Source organism: Mustela lutreola, chromosome 3 (assembly GCF_030435805.1).
Source record: "Mustela lutreola isolate mMusLut2 chromosome 3, mMusLut2.pri, whole genome shotgun sequence".
In the NCBI taxonomy this organism is placed as follows: Eukaryota; Metazoa; Chordata; class Mammalia; order Carnivora; family Mustelidae; genus Mustela; species Mustela lutreola.
In genome coordinates, this window is record NC_081292.1 from 19,251,275 (window position 1) to 19,273,598 (window position 22,324).

The window sequence follows — 22,324 nt, forward strand, 5'->3', positions numbered from 1 at the left end:
CCTTACTAATCTAGTCTCTTTAAAAATATTTTTATTAGGAGAGTTGTCAGTCAACAAAACAGTAACTTTTTTCAAGAGTGCCTTTAAAATATTTCCTTTCATAGGCACCTGGGTGGCTCAGTGAGGAGCCTGCTTCCCCCTCTCTCTCTGCCTGCCTCTCTGCCCACTTGTAATCTCTCTCTGTCGAATAAATAAATAAAACCCTTTAAAAATATATTTCCTTTCTGGGATGCCTGGGTGGCTCAGTTGGTTGGATGAATGCCTTCGGCTCAGGTCATGATCCTGGAGTCCCGGGATCGAGTCCTGCATCGGACTCCCTGCTCCATGGTCTCTCTCTGACCTCCTCGTTCATGCTCTCTCTCACTGTCTCTCTCTCAAGTAAATAAATAAAATCTTTAAAAAAATAAATAAATAAAAATATATTTCCTTTCAAAAGAATTCCAATTTAAACAAAATGAGGCAACAACAGGACTTAAGATTGTAACCATCATGGATGGTTTGCAGATGCATTGAGACTTGGGTGAAAATTCTGACTTCACCCTGTGATATTAGAGAAGTTTGTTGATTTCTCTATACTTTAGCTTATTCATTTGTAATGCACAGTTAGGCAAAGAGCAACATCTAAATTTTTGACAATTCTGTAAAACTTCTCTGTGAACATATGGTAAGCCAGGCACTTTTCATTATACAACTGGCTGTTCAGTACACGTTTTAAATATAGAAGTCTTTCTTCAGAGTAATTGGGTTTAGCTCAGTTGCCTTTGTTCACATAGTTCTTTTGCATTTTTCCTAGTATCATAATACTTTCCGAGTATCTCACTGAAAATCACTGTTAAAAATCATGAGAGTCAATTATCATATGGTTTCACTTATTTGTGGAGCATAACAAATAGCATGGAGGACATGGGGAGATAGAGAGGAGAAGGGAGTTGGGGGAAATTGGAAGGGGAGGTGAACCATGAGAGACTATGGACTCTGAAAAACAATCTGAGGGGTTTGAAGGGGCGGGGGTGGGGTGGGAGGTCAGGGTACCAGGTGGTGGGTATTAGAGAGGGCACGGATTGCATGGAGCACTGGGTGTGGTACAAAAACAATGAACACTGTTATGCTGAAAATAAAAAAAGATTAAAAAAAAATCATTCTTTGGCTATGCTTAATTTAGGCATAATTCAAATGGCACATTGTTTTTCATTTTAGGTCAAGTCATCTGAAATTGCTGATACTTGACAATTTTTGATATACAAATAAGCAATACCATATGTTTCAAACTATGTACGTATTTTATTTCATCAGAGATGATTTGTTAAACCTAAGGAACTGATAAAAATTGGGGCACAAATTTTGATTCACAATGCATGGATGGGATCCATTCAAAATCTTTTTACTTTTTCAGACAACAGTTATTACTACCTGGAAATATATATTTCATGTTTTACTTAACAACTATTTTGGAGTACCTACTAAGTATCTGGTACTGTTCCAGGCACTGAAAAGAAAGAAATGAATAAAAATTTAAAAATTCCATCTTGTCTCTTCTCACTTTGAGTGAGAGAAAAAGACACTTAGTATATTAGATAGTGATAAGTACTAAAGAGAAAAAATAAAGCTGGGGAAATGGATATAATGTAAAGAGAAGAGTCTATTTGCAATTTTAGATGGGATGGCAAATTAGGTCCTGAATGAGAAAATGTCTGAGTAAAGGCCTATCAAAACTGAAAGACATAAACATATGGGTTTCTGAAAAAATCTAAAATCTAAACCCAATACCTCCACTGTCATGTAAGCTTCCTAAGCGCATGGACTGTGTCCCATTTACTGCTCATCCAACATGTGTAACGGTGCCTGCTGTACTGCAGACACCTGATAAAAATATCTGTTGAAAAACTGAATAATTAATGCAAAATAGTATTTATATAAATAAATATGAATGAGTGCTTACACACCCCCTCAATTTTTTACCACAAATGTTAGCATAATAGCCTTTCCACATCTCACTTTTTTCAAGATACTATCTCTTGTGGATTTATAGTTGGTTGCTACTGAATACAACGTTATAATTCAGACTTTTAATGACTTCTTAATATCTATTTTCTATTACAGTTCACATTCCAGGAAATGATGAGCCACGTCTATCTTGCTCATTATTAATCTCCATATTATTGTATCATGCCTGATACACAGTATCTACTCAATCTCAAAAGAAAAAAATGAAGGAAAGGTATGACTGACTGGAGGAATGAATGAATGAGTAACAAGGTCATGAAGGACTAAAATGAGACAAGAGCTGAAGGAAACATTTTAAAGTTTAGGTTGGAGGACAGGGGACATGCAGGGCCAACAGGACAGCACAGCTGGACACAATGCAGTAAGTTACAGGAAACAATGTTGATTTAAGAGTCTGATCTGAAAGCTGATATCTTATTTGGAATAGTAAGAGGCTACTGGTAGTGGCACAATGAATGCGATACGAGGTTTTCCTAAGTGAGAGCTATTAAAACTTTATCCTCACTAAAACTTGGCTCCTCTTTAACAAAAGGAGTTCTGTCAATGAGATAAATAAAGAATTTCCCCTACAGAAAGGGCTATGGGTAGAAAAGAACTTAATAATCAACTGTACAATTTGATTGTTTCTACTTCTAAGATTAAAAAAAATACTGTAAAGTGTCAGCTTAATCAGCACTTAATGATAAAGCCTAATCAGTAATCAACAACTTGCCTTTGAAGATTATCATGTGATGCATGTCTTATTATTCAGAAGTTACCAATATTAAACTCCAAATTTCAAGAGGTGATAATTTAAAGAAATCAAATCAAGCCACACACTAAGGTAGTTTCTTAAAGTTGCAATAAAAATCATGAAAAAAAAAAAACAACAACCCACTTAAGAATAAATTTTAGATCAATAAATTATGTTAGAAAAAGTTACAAAGGCAAAATAAATAATGGGCTCTCCAGAATATACTGGACAGTATATTTAGTTTAGTTAGGAGATCTTAATATTCCTATTAGTTTAGGACATATTATATTTAGTTTAGTTAGGAGATACTAATATTCAATTCAAGCCTTAAACATGTGTAATATTGAGAAATGGATAAATATTATCCTATGATTTCATGTAAAATAAGTGAAATTGGCTCTGCTGCCACCTAGCAAATCTATTTCTGATTTTGTTTTAGCATCTGCCAAAATCATCTCATATACATCTATTCCCTGGGAGGAGTTGAGAACAGTCAAAGCTGCATCTCTTTATGTACTAGCACAATGCAACAAACTATATTAACAATATCTGTTCCTCCAGGAAGCTGTTCTGAATTCCTGAGACTATGTTAGGTCATACATTCTGGAAACACCCTCCACTTCACCTTCACAGTGTCCACTAAACAGATTCATAATGATTTATCAAAGTGCTTTCATCACTTGACTATAAATTTCACAAACAAAAGGGCTGTGCAACTACTTCCTCAAGTGTAAGGACCCAGTTTGACTCCCCTTTATTTCCCACACTGTATCATGCAATAAATGGTATTTTGATGTTGATGTTAATGACTATAGCTATCTAGGGTCTTCAAACCACTATTTATTAAATCATTTCCTAACTTTTCTTCCACTTTTACCTTAAATTCAGGTATTTCTGAAGATCCTAGCCATGGTTCTCTTTTCTAGCCATGCTGTCTGTATGGTTTTGTCCAACCACTCCTAAGGCTTCAACTATTACCTAACGACAGTCATGGCAGGCTTTTACATTGGTGGCTTCTTAGTATTCACACCCTTGTCTAGTCACCTTCCCTTTGAATCTGGGCCATTCTTGTGAGTAGCTCTAAATAAGAGAATACAGCAGAAGTGACACTGGGCCAGTTCTGAGACTAAGCATTAAAAGTCCTGGCAGCTTGATTTTTGTATGTTTTGGAGTCTTAAGACACCATGTAAAAATTCCAGCTAACCTGCTAGAGATCACATGAAGAAACCATGGGGCAAGGGAAAAGGCTCTGAGACTTCCTGGAGAAAGACAGTTGTCTCTGCATGCCAGCTAAACCCAGCTCTTCTGAACAATCCACAAGTTCAGTGCAGCCACATCAGCGACCACTGGTGAGAATGGAAGAACCGCCCAGCTGAACCTGGGTCAAATTGCAAAACTGTGAGCAAATAAAAACATTTGTTCTTTGAAGCCACTTAGTCTTACGCTGCTTTGTTATAAAACAGATAAAATAGCTGGTAAACTCAAAATCTAAATCTCTAGCCCTGACCACCCTCTGGGGATACTGGACCTAATTTCAAACTCTGAATTTAAATTTCCACATAGATATTATCTCCATTTCAAATTCAACATTTGCTAAAATGGATTTCAGTATCTTACCTATATAATACTGTGTAAGCTGCTGATTTTAAATGTGTATTCCTCAGAATTCTATGGCTCTGGACTATTTCTAGAGATTTCTTCTAGAACAACGCAGGTGGACATGTTTTAATTTTAGTTCTTAGTCCCGTCATATCATGGGTGATGAAAACTAACTCATGGGTGATGAAAACTTTCTACAAGCTCAATAATAATTCAAACAAATTATTGTCCAATAAAAACAACACTTACATATAAGCAAAGTATGAAGCAACACTCTTTAGTTATATGACTTTGGGCAAGTAATAATGTTTTGAGCTGTAATTACCTCATAAAATACTAAAGTTTGGATATAAATGATCTGATTTTACAACAGAAATTAAGATTTCAGTTGTGTGATGACATTTTGAATGTAATAAATTACTAGAGGCAATACAGTGCTGTACTTAAGAGCATAGGGCCTGGGTTCAAATCCTTGGAAAAGTTAGAGAGTTATTAACTGTTAGAGCCAGGATTTTAACCAAGATTCTGCCAATTAACAGCTCTGTAACTTCTTCAAGCTCCAATTTCCTAGTCTGTTAAATGGATATAAAAATAAGTTTATAGGACTAATAAGAATTAAATGAGCCAATATTTCTAACGTACATAGAACACTGCATAACATGCAATTGTTAAATAATTTCTAATTTCTCTAGAAAACTGTAATCACAAGTTTGCTTTTTTATGTACTGACCATATAATAAAACAACCACTTTCTCTTTTTTTAGAAAAAGATTTTGTTTATTTGAGAGAGAAAAAGAGAGAAAGAGAAAGGTTGATCATGGGTGGGGGGAGGGGCAAAGGGAGAAGCAGACTCCCTGCAGAGCAGGAGCCTGATTTAGGACTCTATCCCAGGACCCTGGGATCATGACCTAAGCCAAAGGCAGATACTTAACTTACTGAGCGACCCAGGCATCCCTCACCACTTTATTTTCATCAATTTCATTCTTGAAAGGTCTCTAAGAAACCCATGTTCAATATAATTAGCTATCTACTTAATCAAAACTTCTGCCTTTAGATTACTGATATTTTTTTGACTAAATAAGGTAGCATACACTTTTGATACTAACAGTAGGTTACTGAGATAATAAAAAATCTTAAAATGATGTGGGTTCTTTTTAATCAGTAGTAATAAATATAATTTTCTCATCAAGAATGTCATCTCCACTTCATAAACAACTTAAAGTATTTACTACTTACCACTGATTGTCTTGGGCTTTTTAGCTATATATTCTCTCCATTTTCTTGAACTGAGCTGGCTGGGAGGTGGAATAAGTACGTTACTAATAGTACATGGCAATACAAAAAGAGCACCAACCTGGATAAAACAGAATATGTTAAAAAATATATACATATATAAAAATATATATTATATATATATAAATATATATCACTAAAAGAGACTACACACTGAGATTAATTCTTAAGTAGTGTCACCTGACAATTTTTCACTTGAATTTCACCTAACATATACTTTGTAATGCTCTCTCACAAGGCCCCTGGAAAAACAAAAACAATACCTAAACTGTCAAAAAAAAGTAAAAAACTAGACAAAGGTAGACAAACATAGGCTCTCTTTTCCATTAAGTTATAGATCTCTGAAAACCTTGTTATTCACCAATTTTTTAAAAAGATTTTATTTATTTATTTGACAGACGGAGATCACAAGCAGGCAGAGAGAGCGGAGGAAGCAGGCTCCCTGCTGAGCAGAGAGCCCTTTGCAGGGCTAGATCCCAGGACCCTGGGATCATGACCTGAACTGAAGGCAGAGGCGTAACCCACTGAGCCACCCAGGCACCTCATTATTCACAATTTTGCTTCAAGTTCAGGTTATGGTACATTTCTTTGTATATCTGCAAACCAGTGAGAGCCTGGGAAAGCCATCATCAAAAGATTTTGTCATACTTAGCTATAATTTTATAACCTTTTGTCTGGATAAATTATTGTTCTGGTTTCAAAATTACAATACATCTGTAGGTAATTTCAACGTCTATTCCCAGAAAGCAGAGATTTAATCCTAACAAGGTATAAAATGCAAAGAAACCATGAATCATATGCCAGAAAACCTACAGCAGCTTCTGACTGATTTATGAGAAAACTCAGGTTATTCATCTTTGCCTTGCCAGGAATGGGCATACAGATGTTTATTAAATATTTGTTTTCCCAAAGCCAGCATATTATATTTAGGCAAAATCTCAATTTGATTAAGTACTGAATAAAATGAACTACACTCTGAAAGCTACATTTTTCTGTTATTTTAGAATATAAGCTACAACAATCAGCAAATCCCAATAAATATTTTTTTAAACTCCAGGGAAATTTAAGTAAGATATCTTATAGATCTCAAATCTAATGAAAAATCACTTTTAATCAGCATTTGTAGAAGAACGAGTCTCATGACATATATATGATACTAAGTCAATACTTTAATGTATTAGTTTTACTGCTATTTGTTATCTTATGTGTCCTTAGATATACAAATAAGTATATTAGGAGCAAAAAAAAAAAAGGGAAAATTAAATGTTTATTATATATATATTTAATATTAGTGTTCCTTATCTTCAATAACGAGATGCATTATGGATTATTTTATACCTGTATTAAACAAATTACAGGTTTTTGTCTGATTTTTTTTTTTTTAAGAGTTTATTCATTTATTTGACAGACAAAGATCACAAGTAGGCAGAGAGGCAGGCAGAGAGATAGAGGGAGGAAGCAGGCTCCCTGCTGAGCAGAGAGCCCGAAGTGGGGCTCCATCCCAGGACCCTGAGATCATGACCTGAGCCAAAGGCAGAGACTTTAACCCACTGAGCCACCCAGGTGCCCCATGTGTCTGATTTTAACTTGAAAAATTACCTATAAAAGTAATTCCTAAATATTGTATTTTATCTTCAAAATATCTAGAGGATACTTGGAGCTTTATACCTTTTAGGAAAATATTTCACATATGCCTGCCTATCATTTGGGCTAGATAAACTTCAAAGACACTAAAATCAGTTATCAACCATCATTTATAACATACTTGACAGTTTATAAAACATACTCCAATTTGGTTTTCACTGTAACTTTCGCAACAGGTAAAACAGGGATTATTACTTATAATTCACAATTTAAAAAGCTATAAGCCAGTGAATGGTAGAACTAGGATTTAAATCTGTTTTCTAAAGTACATTCATTCTTACTTGAGACTTTCTAATCTACCATACTCTTCTACTTCCCTATTTGAAAACATAGGTGAAATGATTAATGATCAATGATATTCTCATTTCCTAGAGTGGAGAGCCCCCCCATTAGGTGAACTAGATGAGGTTACACGGAGAACTATTTAGTTAATTGGGTTAAAATAGGAACAGATTTTTATTAAAATTCTTTGTGCTTTTTTTTCTTTTTCTTTTTCTTTTTTTTTTTAACTATACAACTCTGCAAGATTTCTATGTGCATATTTTTATAGAGATATATGATCTTATTAATCTGCTTAAAGTAAGTCCACCTGATCACTCTACTGCATGCAGTCTGCTTGTTTTCTTCATAGTTCCTTTGTTGCAGGGTGGGGAGTGTGAGGGGTGGGGGAGAGGGAGAGAGAATCGTAAGCAGGCTCCACTCGTGGTGCAGACCCCCACAGTGGGCTGGATCTCACGACCCTGAGATCATGACCTGAGCTAAAGCCAAGAGTCACCTGCCTAACTGACTGAGCTACCCAGGCTCCCCTCTTCATAGTTCTTATGATTTTCTCTTTCCCCCCACAACATGTAAGTTCTGTGAGGATAGTCTTCATTTGTGCAATCCATCACTGGATCCCCTGTATCTAGTAGCACAGTGTCTAGCACATAATAGGATACATGTTGGAAGAATAAGAAAATATAAATTTTTAAAAATTCACATTCTTTAGAGGATGAAAATACAGGCTAATATTATACTTCATCAAATAAACACTTAGGCACACTATTCAAAACTTAATTTTATGGAAAAAGAGGCTAAAAGTCAAAACTTTAAGATTTATTTATTTGAGACAGAGAGAGAGAACATGCAAGGGTGGAGAGGGAAACAGAGAGGGGGAAGAAAATATTAAGCAGGCTCCACACCCAGCATGGAACCCATCATGTGGCTTGATCACATGACCCTGAGATCATGACCTGAGCCAAAATCAAGACTCAGACGCTTAACCAAGAAAGTCAAAATTTTAAATTATCTATAGTCAAGCATCTTAAGGCCCAAATTGTATTTCTTTTACTGTATCAATTTTCTAAGGGAATTATAACCCAGTATTTGACTATAATGCCATGGGGAAACTATAATAATCATTTTCTTCCCTACAGAATTGTTCAAAATAGTTTATTTGTTGTTAAAGCAGTAAGATAATGTTAAGTAAATACTGCCCATGAATATTCTGTACATTAAAAACTGTTTTCATAGAAACACAGTAAACTGGGGTGCTTGGGTGACTCAGTGGGTTAAAGCCTCTGCCTTTGACTCAGGTTATGATCCTGGGTCCTGAGATCAAGCCCTGCCTCGGGCACTCTGCTCTGCAGGAGCCTGTTTCCTCCTCTCTCTCTGCCTGCCTCTCTGCCTACTTGTGATCTCTCTCTGTCAAATAAATAAATAAAATCTTAAAACAAACAAACAAACAGTGGGGCGCCTGGGTGGCTCAGTGGGTTAAAGCTTCTGCCTTCGGCTCAGGTCATGATCTCAGGGTCCTGGGATCGAGCCCCACATTGGGCTCTCTGCTCAGCAGGGAGCCTGCTTCCTCCTCTCTCTCTCTGCCTGCCTCTCTGCCTACTTGTGAACTCTGTCAAATGAATAAATAAAATCTTAAAAAAAACCCCACAGTAAACAACCAGAAAGAAAAGCAAACTTTTAGTTTTTTCCATTAAAAACTATACTTGACTTTACAGAGATTATATATATATAATTAAAATTATAGGGGCACCTGGGTGGCTCAGTGGGTTAAGCTGCTGACATCGGCTCAGTTCATGATCCCAGGGTCCTGGGATTGAGCCCTACATCGGGCTCTCTGCTCAGCAGGGAGCCTGCTTCCCTTCCTCTCTCTCTCTCTGCCTGCCTTTCTGCCTACTTGTTATCTCTGTCAAATAAATAAAAATAAAATCCTTAAAATTATATAATTAAAAAATAAAAATTAAATATAATATATATTTAATTATATAATTAACATATTAAATATATAAATATATTTAAATATATTTATATATTTAATATGTTAAATATATAAAATATATAAATATAAAATATAATTTTAATTATATATATGCAATCTAGTAAAGTCAAGTACAGTAGTATATTCAGTCAAGTATATTTATATATATATATAAAATTACTGAAATAGCCACAAGTCTCATAAACACCACCAGAATGAAGAAAGAAAAATGGAGTGATGCCTGGGTGGCTCAGTCAGTTAAGCGCCTGCCTTGGGCTTAGGTCGTGTTCCCAGGGTCTGGGATCCATCCCTGCACGGGGCTCCTTGCTCAGTGGGAAGCCTGCTTCTCCCTCAGCCTGCTGCTCCCCATGCTCGCTCTCTCTCTCTCTTTCTCTCTGACAAATAAATAAATAAGTTCTTAAAAAAAAAAAAACCTGAAAACTTACAAATGATAATACAGTGAGGCTTTAGAAGTTTTTCTCACTTCCACCCACCTGTCCTACCATAAAAAAGATAATGCAAGCATGAGAATATCTTCTCACATAACTGAAATCAGATGTTGAAGGAGTAGGTTAACAATAATCTAACATGTCTTCAAATTTTAAAACTAACAAAATTACCAGTCATGAAACTTATCTTTGAAAATCTCTTCTAAAAAGTTAACATCATTTCATGTCTGCAGAGGACTTTGGTGTTATTATGGGAAGTTCAAAGTTACCTTAATATCTATTAGGACCAAAATCCTTTGTTCAATTAAAGAAGCAAAATTATTATGCAAAAACAGATTAACAAACTATAGTCCCTTTTCTCACCCACCCTTAAATGTTAAGTTAAAAACAAAGTGAAAAACCTATACCTTCCCACGCAGAGAAGAAATCTGCTCGAGAAACAACATGGAATTCTGTCTGGTATTGTTTTTTGTCAACCCTCTGAACTAAGGAGTTAAAGAAATGATAGAATGGTAACCGTGAAACAATACTACTCCCTAAAACCAGTCTGGTGGTCTAATTCACAAGGTGCTTAGATTAATTTACTAAAAATTTTAACTGTAGGAATTCACAATTGCTCCTTTTCTTAAGGAAAAGTATTTTTCTAATGCTGAAAATACACCAAGAAGAAAGTGCCTCTATGAAGAGCATCCCTAGAAACTATCAGAAAAAGAGATTTGTAAAAACCTTAATTTCTACACAAATTTTAAGAACACTATGCTAGTGTTCCATTTCCAGGCAACAATTTCTTTTTATATAAAATGTTCTGTTCTTAGGTGTATTAAGAAAAATCATTTTTCTTAAAAGAGAGTCTAAAATATGTTGAATATTTGCAGATATATGAGATGGCATTTGTATTTACCGAAGTATATAAGAAGATACAGTGGACTGCTGCTTATCTATGCATCCTGCCAATGGCAAGAGAAACGTGTACATTTCAGGAGTCTGTAAATTACTCTGTTTTTCTCCACATATTCCTCACATTTCTCTATCCTCCCTACCCTATTAGCAATAAGTAGCAATATCATGCCTATTCTAGAAGCATATAGTACTTGAAGGAGAATTTTTTCCTTTTGAAAGTTGCACAACTTCTCTTAAAGCCATGGCAACAAAAAACATACTGAATGTTATTAAAGGGAAAAAAAAAACCCAGTATGGTCAAATATCTAGATGTGGAGGAAACATTCCAACACTCCACCTGACAAAGAAAATGTAATCTAAAATGAACATGTAAATAAAAGGATACAACTCAAATTCAATATCTGACATATAGCAGGAGGGTAGATCTGATAATTTTATCATCTGCACAAATTCTAAAGCAGGGCCATAATAATGGAAAACCTAGGAAAGAAATAAGATTATGTAAACTTTAAATTCTATAAATAAAATAAAGGCAAACAAATTAGTGATTAGAGTTTAAAACTTTAAAATGGATCTTCAAAAGCAGGTGTTTACAAATTATGCAAGCCAAAAATTAAATCCTTTATAGCAGGCAAGAATTTTTTCTATTTTAATTCTATCTTTCAGAGTAGAGACATAGACATTTCTCAGTAACTGAAAAGAGTTTTGACAGACAGAAAAATGAGTCCAGAAAGAGACAAGCAAAGGAAGACAAGAGTTCTCAACTTTTTGTGATTATTTTCAGCAAGACAGACAGGTGGCCCAAGAGGCTAGGATACCGAAGAAACCAGACTTAGAGGATTTGCAAGACTGAGAGAAAGAGAAGATTCTCCAGGATGAACTTAGATTGAGTGGTATGATGAGATTAAAAAAAAATCCTTGAAATAAATGCTGAAGAAGTTAACAGCGCTAGTGAAGCCAAGTGTCCTAATTAACAAAGACAGCTCCACTCAGAGAAATAAAATTGCAGTATTTCTTTGGGCAGAGTCTAAAACTAAGCTCCCAGTGAGCTAGCGAAGGAGGACAAATATTTTAGAAGTGGAGGCTACAATACTTCCCAAAAAGGGCAAAGAATAACAAAACCATCTTGAGGAGACTACCCAAAGTTTTAAACTTGAAGAAAGCAAAGTAATTTCACCATCTATAATTGTGTGTATATTATGTGTACATAAATACACACACACATATATATATAGTATATGTATACACACACAGAGAGAAAGAGAGAGAGAGAGAGATGGTACCCTAAGATTCCTGTCAATAGCAGCAACATTTAAATACATTATTCATACTTAAATGGCGTACTACGAAAGAAGAGACATTGAGGTCATCGATCTTACAATCTTTAGAAAAGAATCTAATATTCCTGTGAAAGATGGCCATGGTAGGTTACTTAAAGTAAGCAATTCCAAACAACTATCGGGAAATATGCTCCCATCAGAAATATGCCTTTTGTATTACACTTTGATCAGAAAATATTACCCATCGATCTGACATCCTTGTAACTTCAAGGACTATTGTTTTGCACATTCTTGAATTGAGTCTTTTTTTTTTTTTTTTGTCTTTTTAAAATTTTTTTCTAACTAGGTCTTTTAAAGTGAATTTCTAAAGGCTTCTATATAAACACCTCTTCTTTTTTTTTTTTTTTTTTTTTTTTAAAGATTTCATTTATTTTTTAATTTATTTGACAGAGAGAAATCACAAGTAGGCAGAGAGGCAGGCAGAGAGAGAGAGAGGGAAGCAGGCTCCCTGCTGAGCAGAGAGCCCGACGCGGGACTCGATCCCAGGACCCTGAGATCATGACCTGAGCCGAAGGCAGCGGCTTAACCCACTGAGCCACCCAGGCGCCCCTAAACACCTCTTCTTATGTTATTTTTTCCAATGTAAAAAAAAAAAAGTCAACTAACTAAACCCTTTTAAATTGTTGTATTTCATATTTATTTACATTTTAAGAATGAATCTATGGAGATATGGGATACAACCTAATACTTATTAAACTGTGAATGAAGGTACTGTGATCCCTTTCCTCAATTAACCTTCATAATAACTTTGTAAGGTACGTATGTTACTGTCTTCATTTCACAAATGAGTTAGTCAATCTCTGCAGGTTACAACGCCTTAGAGGTGATGGAGTCAGATTTCAAACCCAGGTCTACCTAACATCAAAGCCTGTTCTCTTTCCAGAGTATCATATTCCCTCCACACTGAGTCTCAGAAAGTTCCCATAGCAAAGGCCTCACCAAAGGAAGTTTCAGGCCTATAATGATCTAAGTTTCAGGCCTATAACAATCATTCCATTTTAAAAATAAAATAATAATAGTTTTGCCAACATTCAATGATGATAACATAGTATAATTTAAGTGCTTAATTATAATTATAATAAAAATTACACCAGTGAGCCCATTTAAGCACATATATTAGAAACGGTAATTTCAAGAGTCAAACATATCTTTTAAGAACAAAAATGTGCATGAATGAATGACTGCAAAATGAATTAAATATAGATTACCTTTGGTAAAATATTCTTATCCTTTGATGGTATTACCTTTTTGGCAAGAATGCAAGGATTTAAATTAGATGTACTAAAATTCTTAGGTGTGACTCCCTTTAAACAAAATTCAGGAAAACTAATTTCAAATCCAAACTGAAAAGAAACCAAAAGAACACAGTTATAAATACCATGAATAAACTTGCAAAGACCAATACATCTTATTGCAATGTAAAAATTGAGAAGAAAACCACGAGAAAAAACATTTTTTTAAAATATTTTATTTATTTGACAGACAGAGATCACAAGTAGGCAGAGAGGCAGGCAGAGAGAGAGAGAGGAGGAAGCAGGCTCCCCACTGAGCAGAGAGCCTGATGAGGGGCTTGATCCCAGGACTCTGAGATCATGACCTGAGCCAAAGGCAGAGGCTTTACCCCACTGAGCCACCCAGGTGCCCCAAGAAATAACATTTTCAATTCCTCAACTCAAAATGTGGTTCTTCCATTTATGTACACATCCTTCCTGTTTTAACTTACATATAGATCTTCTCATGAAAAGGTCTCCTTGGCTCTATACCAGCCCACAAGAGTATACTAAGCCCATTCTGTGCAACCACAGAGCCAGACAATCTCCTTTACATATACTTGTTCAATATCTGGCTTCCTATCACTTCCTATTAACAGTGCTTGTCTGTCTTATTTAAACAAATTCTTAGGACAGGGCCTAACACATAGTTTGCTTTCAAAATAAGTTGTTGATGAAAAGATCAATTCCTGCAGAAGCAGTATTAGTAGGGGTACTCATAGTAATGGTAACAATGGTACTAACATTTAATGAGTGGTTACTTTGTGCTTTACATAATTTAACATTCATAAAAATCTATAAGATAGGAGCTATTATGATACCTATCTTACACATGAAAGCAACTGTGGCACCAAAAGGCTAACTATTACCCAAAGTGTCACACAAAACTAGCAAGAAATAGAGTAGGTATTTGAATGCAGACAATGTAACTCCAGAATCTATGTCTTTAATCATTATAATGCCTCTACCCTAAAAGCTATTCTCCACCAAAACAAGTGATTTCAAGTTCTACATACATCTTGTGGCGATATAAACATTTAATTTCCTATTCATAAAAGAGTAAAAGAATCACATGAAGAGAACTCTGCCATTATTTTGTATATGCAAACATGTAGTTTCAAAAAATGAATACAAAAACAATTCTAGCTAATTCTATCCTATACACTTCCAGATGGCTATGTGGTTTGTTTACATTAAAACTACTTGTACAGAAGGATTACCTGCAGACTGGTATTTCCTAAGGTAAGGATGAGACAGCATGTAAATCAGCAAGAAGGACCCAATCACATTAAGTCCTATTGTCTTATTAGAAGTTTTATTAAGCCATAGTCAAGGGTGAATTGAAAAGGAAAAAAAATCTAGTAATTAGTGCAATAAATATTTACAGAAACACAAGACTCAACTCATATTCCCAAGTCACCCTGAACAAACACTGAGAAACTTTACGATTTTTGGTATTTTTTTTTTTTTTAAAGATTTTACTTGTTTATTTGTCAGAGAGAGAGGGAGAGCACAAGCTGGGGAAGCAGCAGGCAAAGGGAGATGCAGGCTCCTCACTGAATAAGGAGCCCAGTGTGGGACTCGACCCCAGGACTCCAGGATCATGACCTGAGCCAAAGGCATATGCTTAACCAACTGAGACACCCAGGTGTCCCAAGAAATTTTATTTAGTTTTGCCTATATTCAAAAATATGTAAAATACTAGATGCATGCTTTAACAAGCACACAACTTATAAAAGCCACTAAACATATTCATTCATCATAAAAGATGCCAAAATAGAATTGGAACCTCATAGAAATTGAAGATTAGAGAAGTTAAACTAATCTAATATTTTCATCTTGTAGTTGAGAAAGCTAGGATCTTGTGAGGTCAAAAAAAAGTTATTCAAAATCAGAGAGCCGATTAGTAGAAAGTAATGATCACTTAAAGTAGTACTACAACAGGGCATCTGGGTGGTTCACTCAGTTAAGCGTCTGACTCTTGATTTTGGCCCAGGTCATGATCTCAGAGTGTTAAGACTGAGCCTAGTACTGGGCTCTGCACTCAGTGAGGAGTCTGCTTGAGATTTTTCTTTCCCTCTCCCGATGTCCGGGCTGCTGCTCCCTCCCACTCTCTCCCTAATAATAAATATTTAATCTAAAAAAAAAAAAAAAAAGTGGTATTACAGTTAAGAGATGTTCTAAGCAGGTTTCTAATAGTCTATACATGTAATGAAATAAGGCATCTTGGATCAATGACATGAACTCAACTAATGTCAAATTCTGTATTTTTTAAAGAATCTTATATTCTAGAGTTGCAGTGTCCAAAAGATAACCATGGTGACTATATAATTAAAATAAAGTTAAAAATTCTATTTGTTGGTTGAAATAATCACTAATGTAATCACACATAAAGTGCTCAGTAGCACTATAAAGCCAGTGACTACTGTATTATTAGCACAGGCAGAACATTCCTATTATCACACAAAATTCTTAGAGCTATTCTAGAACATCTATATGAGGTACATTGTCATTCAAATTCATTTCAAGTATCTGTGCTGTAAATAAAGCTAAAAGGCCTGCTTTATAAACCGTGATAACTGAGAAATCCACTTACCTTTCTTTCCCATATCTGAATCTTTCCCCTCCATAATTCCTTTGAGTCAATAGCATTTTTGAGATCTTCTAAAGATACAACGTTAGCAGAGAGGTATTCTGCAATTTTCTGACAATTTCTACAAATAAAAGATTATGATGGTTAAATACAGGGTTTTATATCTTCCTTTGATTTAACGGTTATAGTTAACTATAATCCTAACAGGCAAAAATGCAAAGTTTCTATCATGGCTTTTATCTACTAATATTATAAAACATTCCAACATTCCTTAAGTCAGTCTCTGAGGGAGTCACTATTACATGTCTGTTTAATCTCATTATTCTGTTAAGAGGAATTACTCTTAACACTACAGATGAGGAACAGATTCTCCTATTACTATTTATTAGCTGAAGTGTGCCTGATATATACACATGTACGCAGATACACAGACTTAGTTATCAGCCCTTTATCTTCAAAGGGAGAACGGTGCTCCTAAAATTTTTCTCCTACAGCTCTGTATGGAATTGCATAGAAGCACTTACCACAGATGATGATGGCTATTCGCATTCCTAGTTCTCCCTGTATTTCAGTGAACTAGATCAAATCTCGCTTTCTTAACTCATCAGCATCTATTGCTGTGCTTGGCATAAAGTCAGTGCTCAATAAACACTTGTTAAATGAATAAAATCATGAAATTAAGCCCAATTGAATACTTTAAGGATACAATTAGTCCTTACTAAAATAAAAAACATAACAGTACATACTTGTTTCTACATTTCACATAAAACAAACAAGTAACAAATCTTGTGTATCCCTGTATCCAGGGTATTCATCCTGGTGCTCAATGGACAATATGTACCTATTTAAAGGCACACAGTGTGTTTAGATAATTAATGCTCAATAATAGTTATAAAACAGCACTGATGATATTTACTAAAAACTTAAATGTCTCAGGACTATAAAGTACGAAACGAGAAAAATCTAGATTCTTCTCAATAGATAAACCTCTAAGAACAGTATGACATAAAACTATCTTGAAATCTAAGTCTGTTAAAAACAGGATACCATGCTAACTGTAAAAACAGAAACACTGTGAGCAAATACGAACAAAGCAGCTTACGTTTCAGAGTGATTTCCTGCTATGGTAACCTTTGCTGAATACCATTCCTTCAGATGTTTTAGTGCTCCTACAGCAGGCAGACAGTCTTTCAATCTAGGAGGATCTTTTTCAGAAGGCAACAGTACTATATCTGTCATTGCTCGACCTAGAAAGAGAATAAGGCATTTTCATAATTTTTTAAAAAATCATATATATCTCAAAATAGTACTCTAAACACTGAATTTTATGTTTATTTGGAAGACAAAGAAGGATTTTAACTTTAACTTCTGAAATTCTTTAAAACAAAACATATCTTTAGAAGTTCAAAAGTTCTAAATGTTAATCATTTGATTTAAAGGCATGTTATCTTTAATAGCTAGCATATACTAGGAAACAATGGAGTCTATCATAATTACTTGCCAATTATGTGCCAGTGCTTAATTATATATGTTGCTCTTGAGATCACCAATGCTATTGTTGTACTGAACAGAGAAAAAAACCTGGGCAATTTCAGTATATTTTTCTACACTTAATTTACACAAAAGAGAATGAATTAATATAAAATTATAAGGTTCAAATACATTATTTCTTTTTATAGGAAAATAAAACACTCAGAAAACTCAGTTACACTGACAACATCATTAGCTCTTAAGGAAAAAAAGTATAATTGCATGAAACTTCACATTTTATAAAATTATAAATTTGCCAAAGGACCAAGATAATATAAATGAAACAGAAACCAAATAGAAATTTGATAATGGGGGCGCCTGGGTGGCTCAGTGGGTTAAGCCTCTGCCTTCGGCTCAGGTCATAATCTCAGAGTCCTGGGATCGAGTCCCACATCGGGCTCTCTGCTCAGCAGGGAGCCTGCTTCCTCCTCTCTCTCTGCCTGCCTCTCTGCCTACTTGTGATCTCTCTCTGTCAAATAAATAAATAAAATCTTAAAAAAAAAAAAAAAGAAATTTGATAATGAAAGCATTCTAATTTGCCAAAACAGCAACTATATATTTCAACGCATATTTTTAATTTTACACATTTCATTTAAAAAACTGATGTTTATTTATCTATTTATTCAGTTATCTTCCATATGGGACCTTTACACTAAAATAGGATCTTGAATATAAGGATTAGATGGTGAGCTATCAAGTCCTTCATGGTATCACATATGCTTTACTCATCATCACATACTCTGCTCCTAGTACAATGCATTACATATAATAGACACAACAACTATTTGCCTAATAAATGACCTTCAATGACGACAATATTCAAGAAATCTCTTCAAAATTATTTATAGATGCCAAACTGTACTGAGCTTTAGCTGCCAGCTGCGTGACTGACACAAAGAAAGATAAATTTAAAACAGAATACAGTTTTAAGAAAAGTATGGTGCAGTATTTCAAAAAATATGCTTTCCATTATAGTAGAAAAAAAAGGCGGGGAGCACTGTAAAAAAAGATGTTGAGTAGGGACACCTGGGTGGCTCAATCAGTTAAGTGCTGCCTTCGGTTCAGGTCATGATTCCAGGGTCCTGGAATCGAGCCCTGCATCAGGCTCCCTGCTCAACTGGCAGCCTGCTTCTCCCTCTCCACCACTTGTGCCCTCTCTTGCTCTCTCTCTTTCAAACAAATAAATAAAATCATTTTAAAAGACAACTGACTAAAGGGCTTCTTTTATCGTATAACATTCTACTCGATAATGTATATAGTGACCTCACATCTTATAAGAATGTTATCCAAACGATCTAGGTTAAAGAACTTCTTTCTCCTAGAGGTGTTCATAGGACTAGTATTCTATAGAACATACTGTGGAAAACAAGGGTATGTAGAGGAAACATTCCTCAGTAATAACTACATAAGGAAACGATGGGTATTTAATTCTCTAAGTTCTAATTTTTGTTTAAATAAAAACAATTATGAGAACTATAATGTCTCAGTAATATACTTTATTAAAGTAGTGGATTGTGTTTTGTATCAACTTCAATTAAAAAATTATTTTTCAGAGCACGTGGGTGGCTCAGTAGGTTGAGCATCCATGGCTCTTGATTTCAGCTCAGGTCATGATCTCAGGGTCCCAAGATGGAGCCCCACATTGGGCTCCACACTGGGTGTGGTGCCTGCTTAAGAGTCTCTCTCTCTCACTCCCTCTAAAAAAATTTTTTTTTTCATTTTGAATTTTGAAATTAGAAGTGAAAACACTAGCATAAAGACTGAATTTATCACTCATTCACAGAAAGTATAAGATAAGATATGAATTATTGAAAACAGTCAGAAAATATTACCAGGAGCAGGAAGTTTATCGGACAGCTGATGCAAATTTTCTGCAGATTCTTCATATAGGCTAAAATAAAAGGGTAAGTTAGAAAAACACATCCTCACATTACATATAATAATAATAGGTAATATTAAATGGACCATGTGCCAGATACTATTAAGTATGTTAAATGCATTATCTTATGTGATCTTCATGACAATCCATGATACACTACTACTATTATTATCCTTAAACAAATTTGCTTCAGTCGCATAACTAGTAGGTGTAGAAGCTAAGATTTACACACTGAGTCCAAGTTTTTAGCCACACCATCAAAAACAAACAACACTAACAAAACGGGGGTGGGGGGAACCTCTAAATTATACCTAGTATATGAAACATAAATCCTAAGTAATAGACCAAACATTTTTCTGAACTCTAAAAGTAAGTATTGCTAAGGGTTTAATAAAGAAGGATACTGCTTTTCTCTGAATGGCATAAAATAGCCCCAGTTGGAAAATATGATGATGTCCTCCAATTCCTCAAAATCTTTTCATTTTATCCAAATGATGATTTTTTTTCCTCAAAAATTCATAAACATAAACATAAATATAACATAAAGTTACTTAAATCCTTTGTCTAGAAAACTTAAGGTATCTTCTGATAAAGTATAGTTTTCAAGCTCCCTCTTGTGGAAATAATTATTAGGTCACTTACTAGAAATAATTACTCACCATCTTTTAATAATGGTGGGAAAACCTGGGATGATAAAAACTCTAAGAGGGGAAGGCACCTTAGAAATCACCTGAAAGGATCTCAACACTTCATGAACGAGAAAATAAAGGACCAGAGAAATGGAGTGACCGGCCCACCATCATGTACCTAGAAACCACCTTTAATGACCCCTGGTTCAATATCTTTTGCTCAGTTCTACAAAATCTCCTTTCATTAATCGTACAAACAAATATAATTTGAAAAGAGGAAAACAGAATTTTTAAAGTGTCCAGTAATTTACAGAAATATTATAATACATGAATCCTGCAAGAAACAGAAGTGGGATTTGTAATGAAATATTATAGAAGACTAAAATGAAAGGTACTAATGATGAGTTCAAGATGGGACATTTCATGAAGAAAAAAAATAATCAAAACTTTTGTCACCTGGACCAACTTGTATATTGTACCACAATTCAAAAGACCTGAAAGTGAACCCAATCATCTATACAATCCTCAGGAACTACGCATTTTAAAGTGTCTAAATGTTCAAGATATATATAAATTGAAGAAATCATATATTTCAACCTCAAATAGCAAAATGAAAATCACATTTTTAGAGTGAGTTTGAATGCCAGTTTTTAATTTTAAATAAAGTTTCTATTTGAGCTCTTAAAATTTATAATCCCAGGCAGAATTTATCTTTAGGAAAATAACATATTAATGAGAGTATCACTTTTTATGATTCCTGCAATTTTGTAAGCTTAAGAAACTAAACATTTTCAGATGCCCAGTTTTCCAATTTAAATAGTTTTATTCAAATAAAAGGCCCAAATTGCCTATCTTCCAAGATAAAGAACTGACAATTTCAATTAACTAAAATTGCCTTCTGATAGCTGCTAAAACATTTAACCTTCACTCTTGTGGCTAAAATACTGTCTAATGTTAAGCATTTTAAAGATTCTATAGAAAGAAAAAAAAAAGACATTATAGAAATATATTATTGAAAGTAAGATATTGTAAGCATACTCAGCCAAGGATAATGATTCTCTGCTATTACTATCTTCTTCCTCAAAACACTCAGCACTCAGACATTCTTCAATATTTGTTTGAAGCACATTTTCAATTTCATCATTTTCTATATCAAAATGTATCTCTTCCCAGTCAGAACTGCAAAACTAACACATGAAAAGATTGCATTAAATGATGGGTTCTTGAAATTATTTATATTAACAAGGACATTTGCTAATGGCAATTTTTGCATTTCTGTTACCTGATAAAATCCACATATTGCCTGCACTGCAAAGAACCACCTCTTGGAACCGGGTATGCCACCTACAGAACATGCTTGAAAACAAAACAATGCTTATCAGAAGAAAGGCATACCACAAACAAGCAGATGTTATAGCACATATACTTAGAGAATTATGTAATTTTTGATACATACTATATAGTTAAGATAGGTGTGTGCATAAATGCATTTACAAATACATAACATGGGTCTTTTTTAAATCCCCCCAAATTCAAACAGAACAATCTGCCTGATGTGCAAAAGCATTCATTCACAATGAATACTTTTATTTTGTCAAAATCAAAACCCATACTATTTTATTCATCATTTTAAACACTAAAATTTACCCCCCAAAATACACCCACTCACTTACTATTGAGTCACACAAAAGTGTGTAAGTCATTTTAGGAAAAACGATTCCCTCTTCAAAGACCATGAAGGTCTGATTCATCCCGGCTAGGGGGAGAGGAGATAAAACTACAACCTAAACGTTGGGAAGATTCTCTTCTTGGAGACCGGAATGTTACATGAGGATATGAAGTTAAGGGTCATCTCCGGGATGCTTGTCCATTTAGAGCCACAAAGAATGTAGAACTATGTAAAGAAACTGGATTCCCAGGAGGGAGGAGAAATGTGGTAACTGAAGCTTAACTCATGGGAGCCAGGTAACACGGTAAGTGCTTATTACCACTTTCTGCCAACAGCCTCAGCAAAAGATTTTACCTCCTACTTCATTAAGAAAATAAAAACCGTATTAGGTAATTACTCCCAAACACGCCATCAGCAAACATAGGACACTATTCGCATTCCCATTAGTCTTCCCTCATTTCTTCCTGGGACTACATGAGGACCACTGCCCTTTCAATTCAAAGTTATCCGTCAGTCTTCCACAGAGATCCCAAACTCTGA

At 34.7% G+C, this 22,324-nt stretch overlaps 1 protein-coding gene across 3 annotated transcripts in view; it reads right to left on the minus strand.

Annotated features, from left to right (window-relative positions):
* The window catches only part of MTBP (MDM2 binding protein), a 75,674-nt gene that overhangs the window by 48,721 nt on the left and 4,629 nt on the right, over positions 1-22,324 (minus strand). For 2 of the 3 annotated variants that reach the window (XM_059165712.1, XM_059165711.1), the window contains exons 3-11: positions 21,398-21,471; positions 21,154-21,302; positions 19,440-19,498; positions 17,180-17,324; positions 16,081-16,198; positions 13,422-13,556; positions 11,259-11,353; positions 10,381-10,453; positions 5,573-5,690 (exon numbers count right to left, since the gene is read on the minus strand). In XM_059165712.1, coding sequence (XP_059021695.1) covers positions 5,573-5,690; positions 10,381-10,453; positions 11,259-11,353; positions 13,422-13,556; positions 16,081-16,198; positions 17,180-17,324; positions 19,440-19,498; positions 21,154-21,302; positions 21,398-21,471 — 966 coding nt within the window. The remainder of the gene's footprint in view (positions 1-5,572; positions 5,691-10,380; positions 10,454-11,258; positions 11,354-13,421; positions 13,557-16,080; positions 16,199-17,179; positions 17,325-19,439; positions 19,499-21,153; positions 21,303-21,397; positions 21,472-22,324) is intronic. The other variant, XM_059165713.1, reaches the window with a different exon arrangement.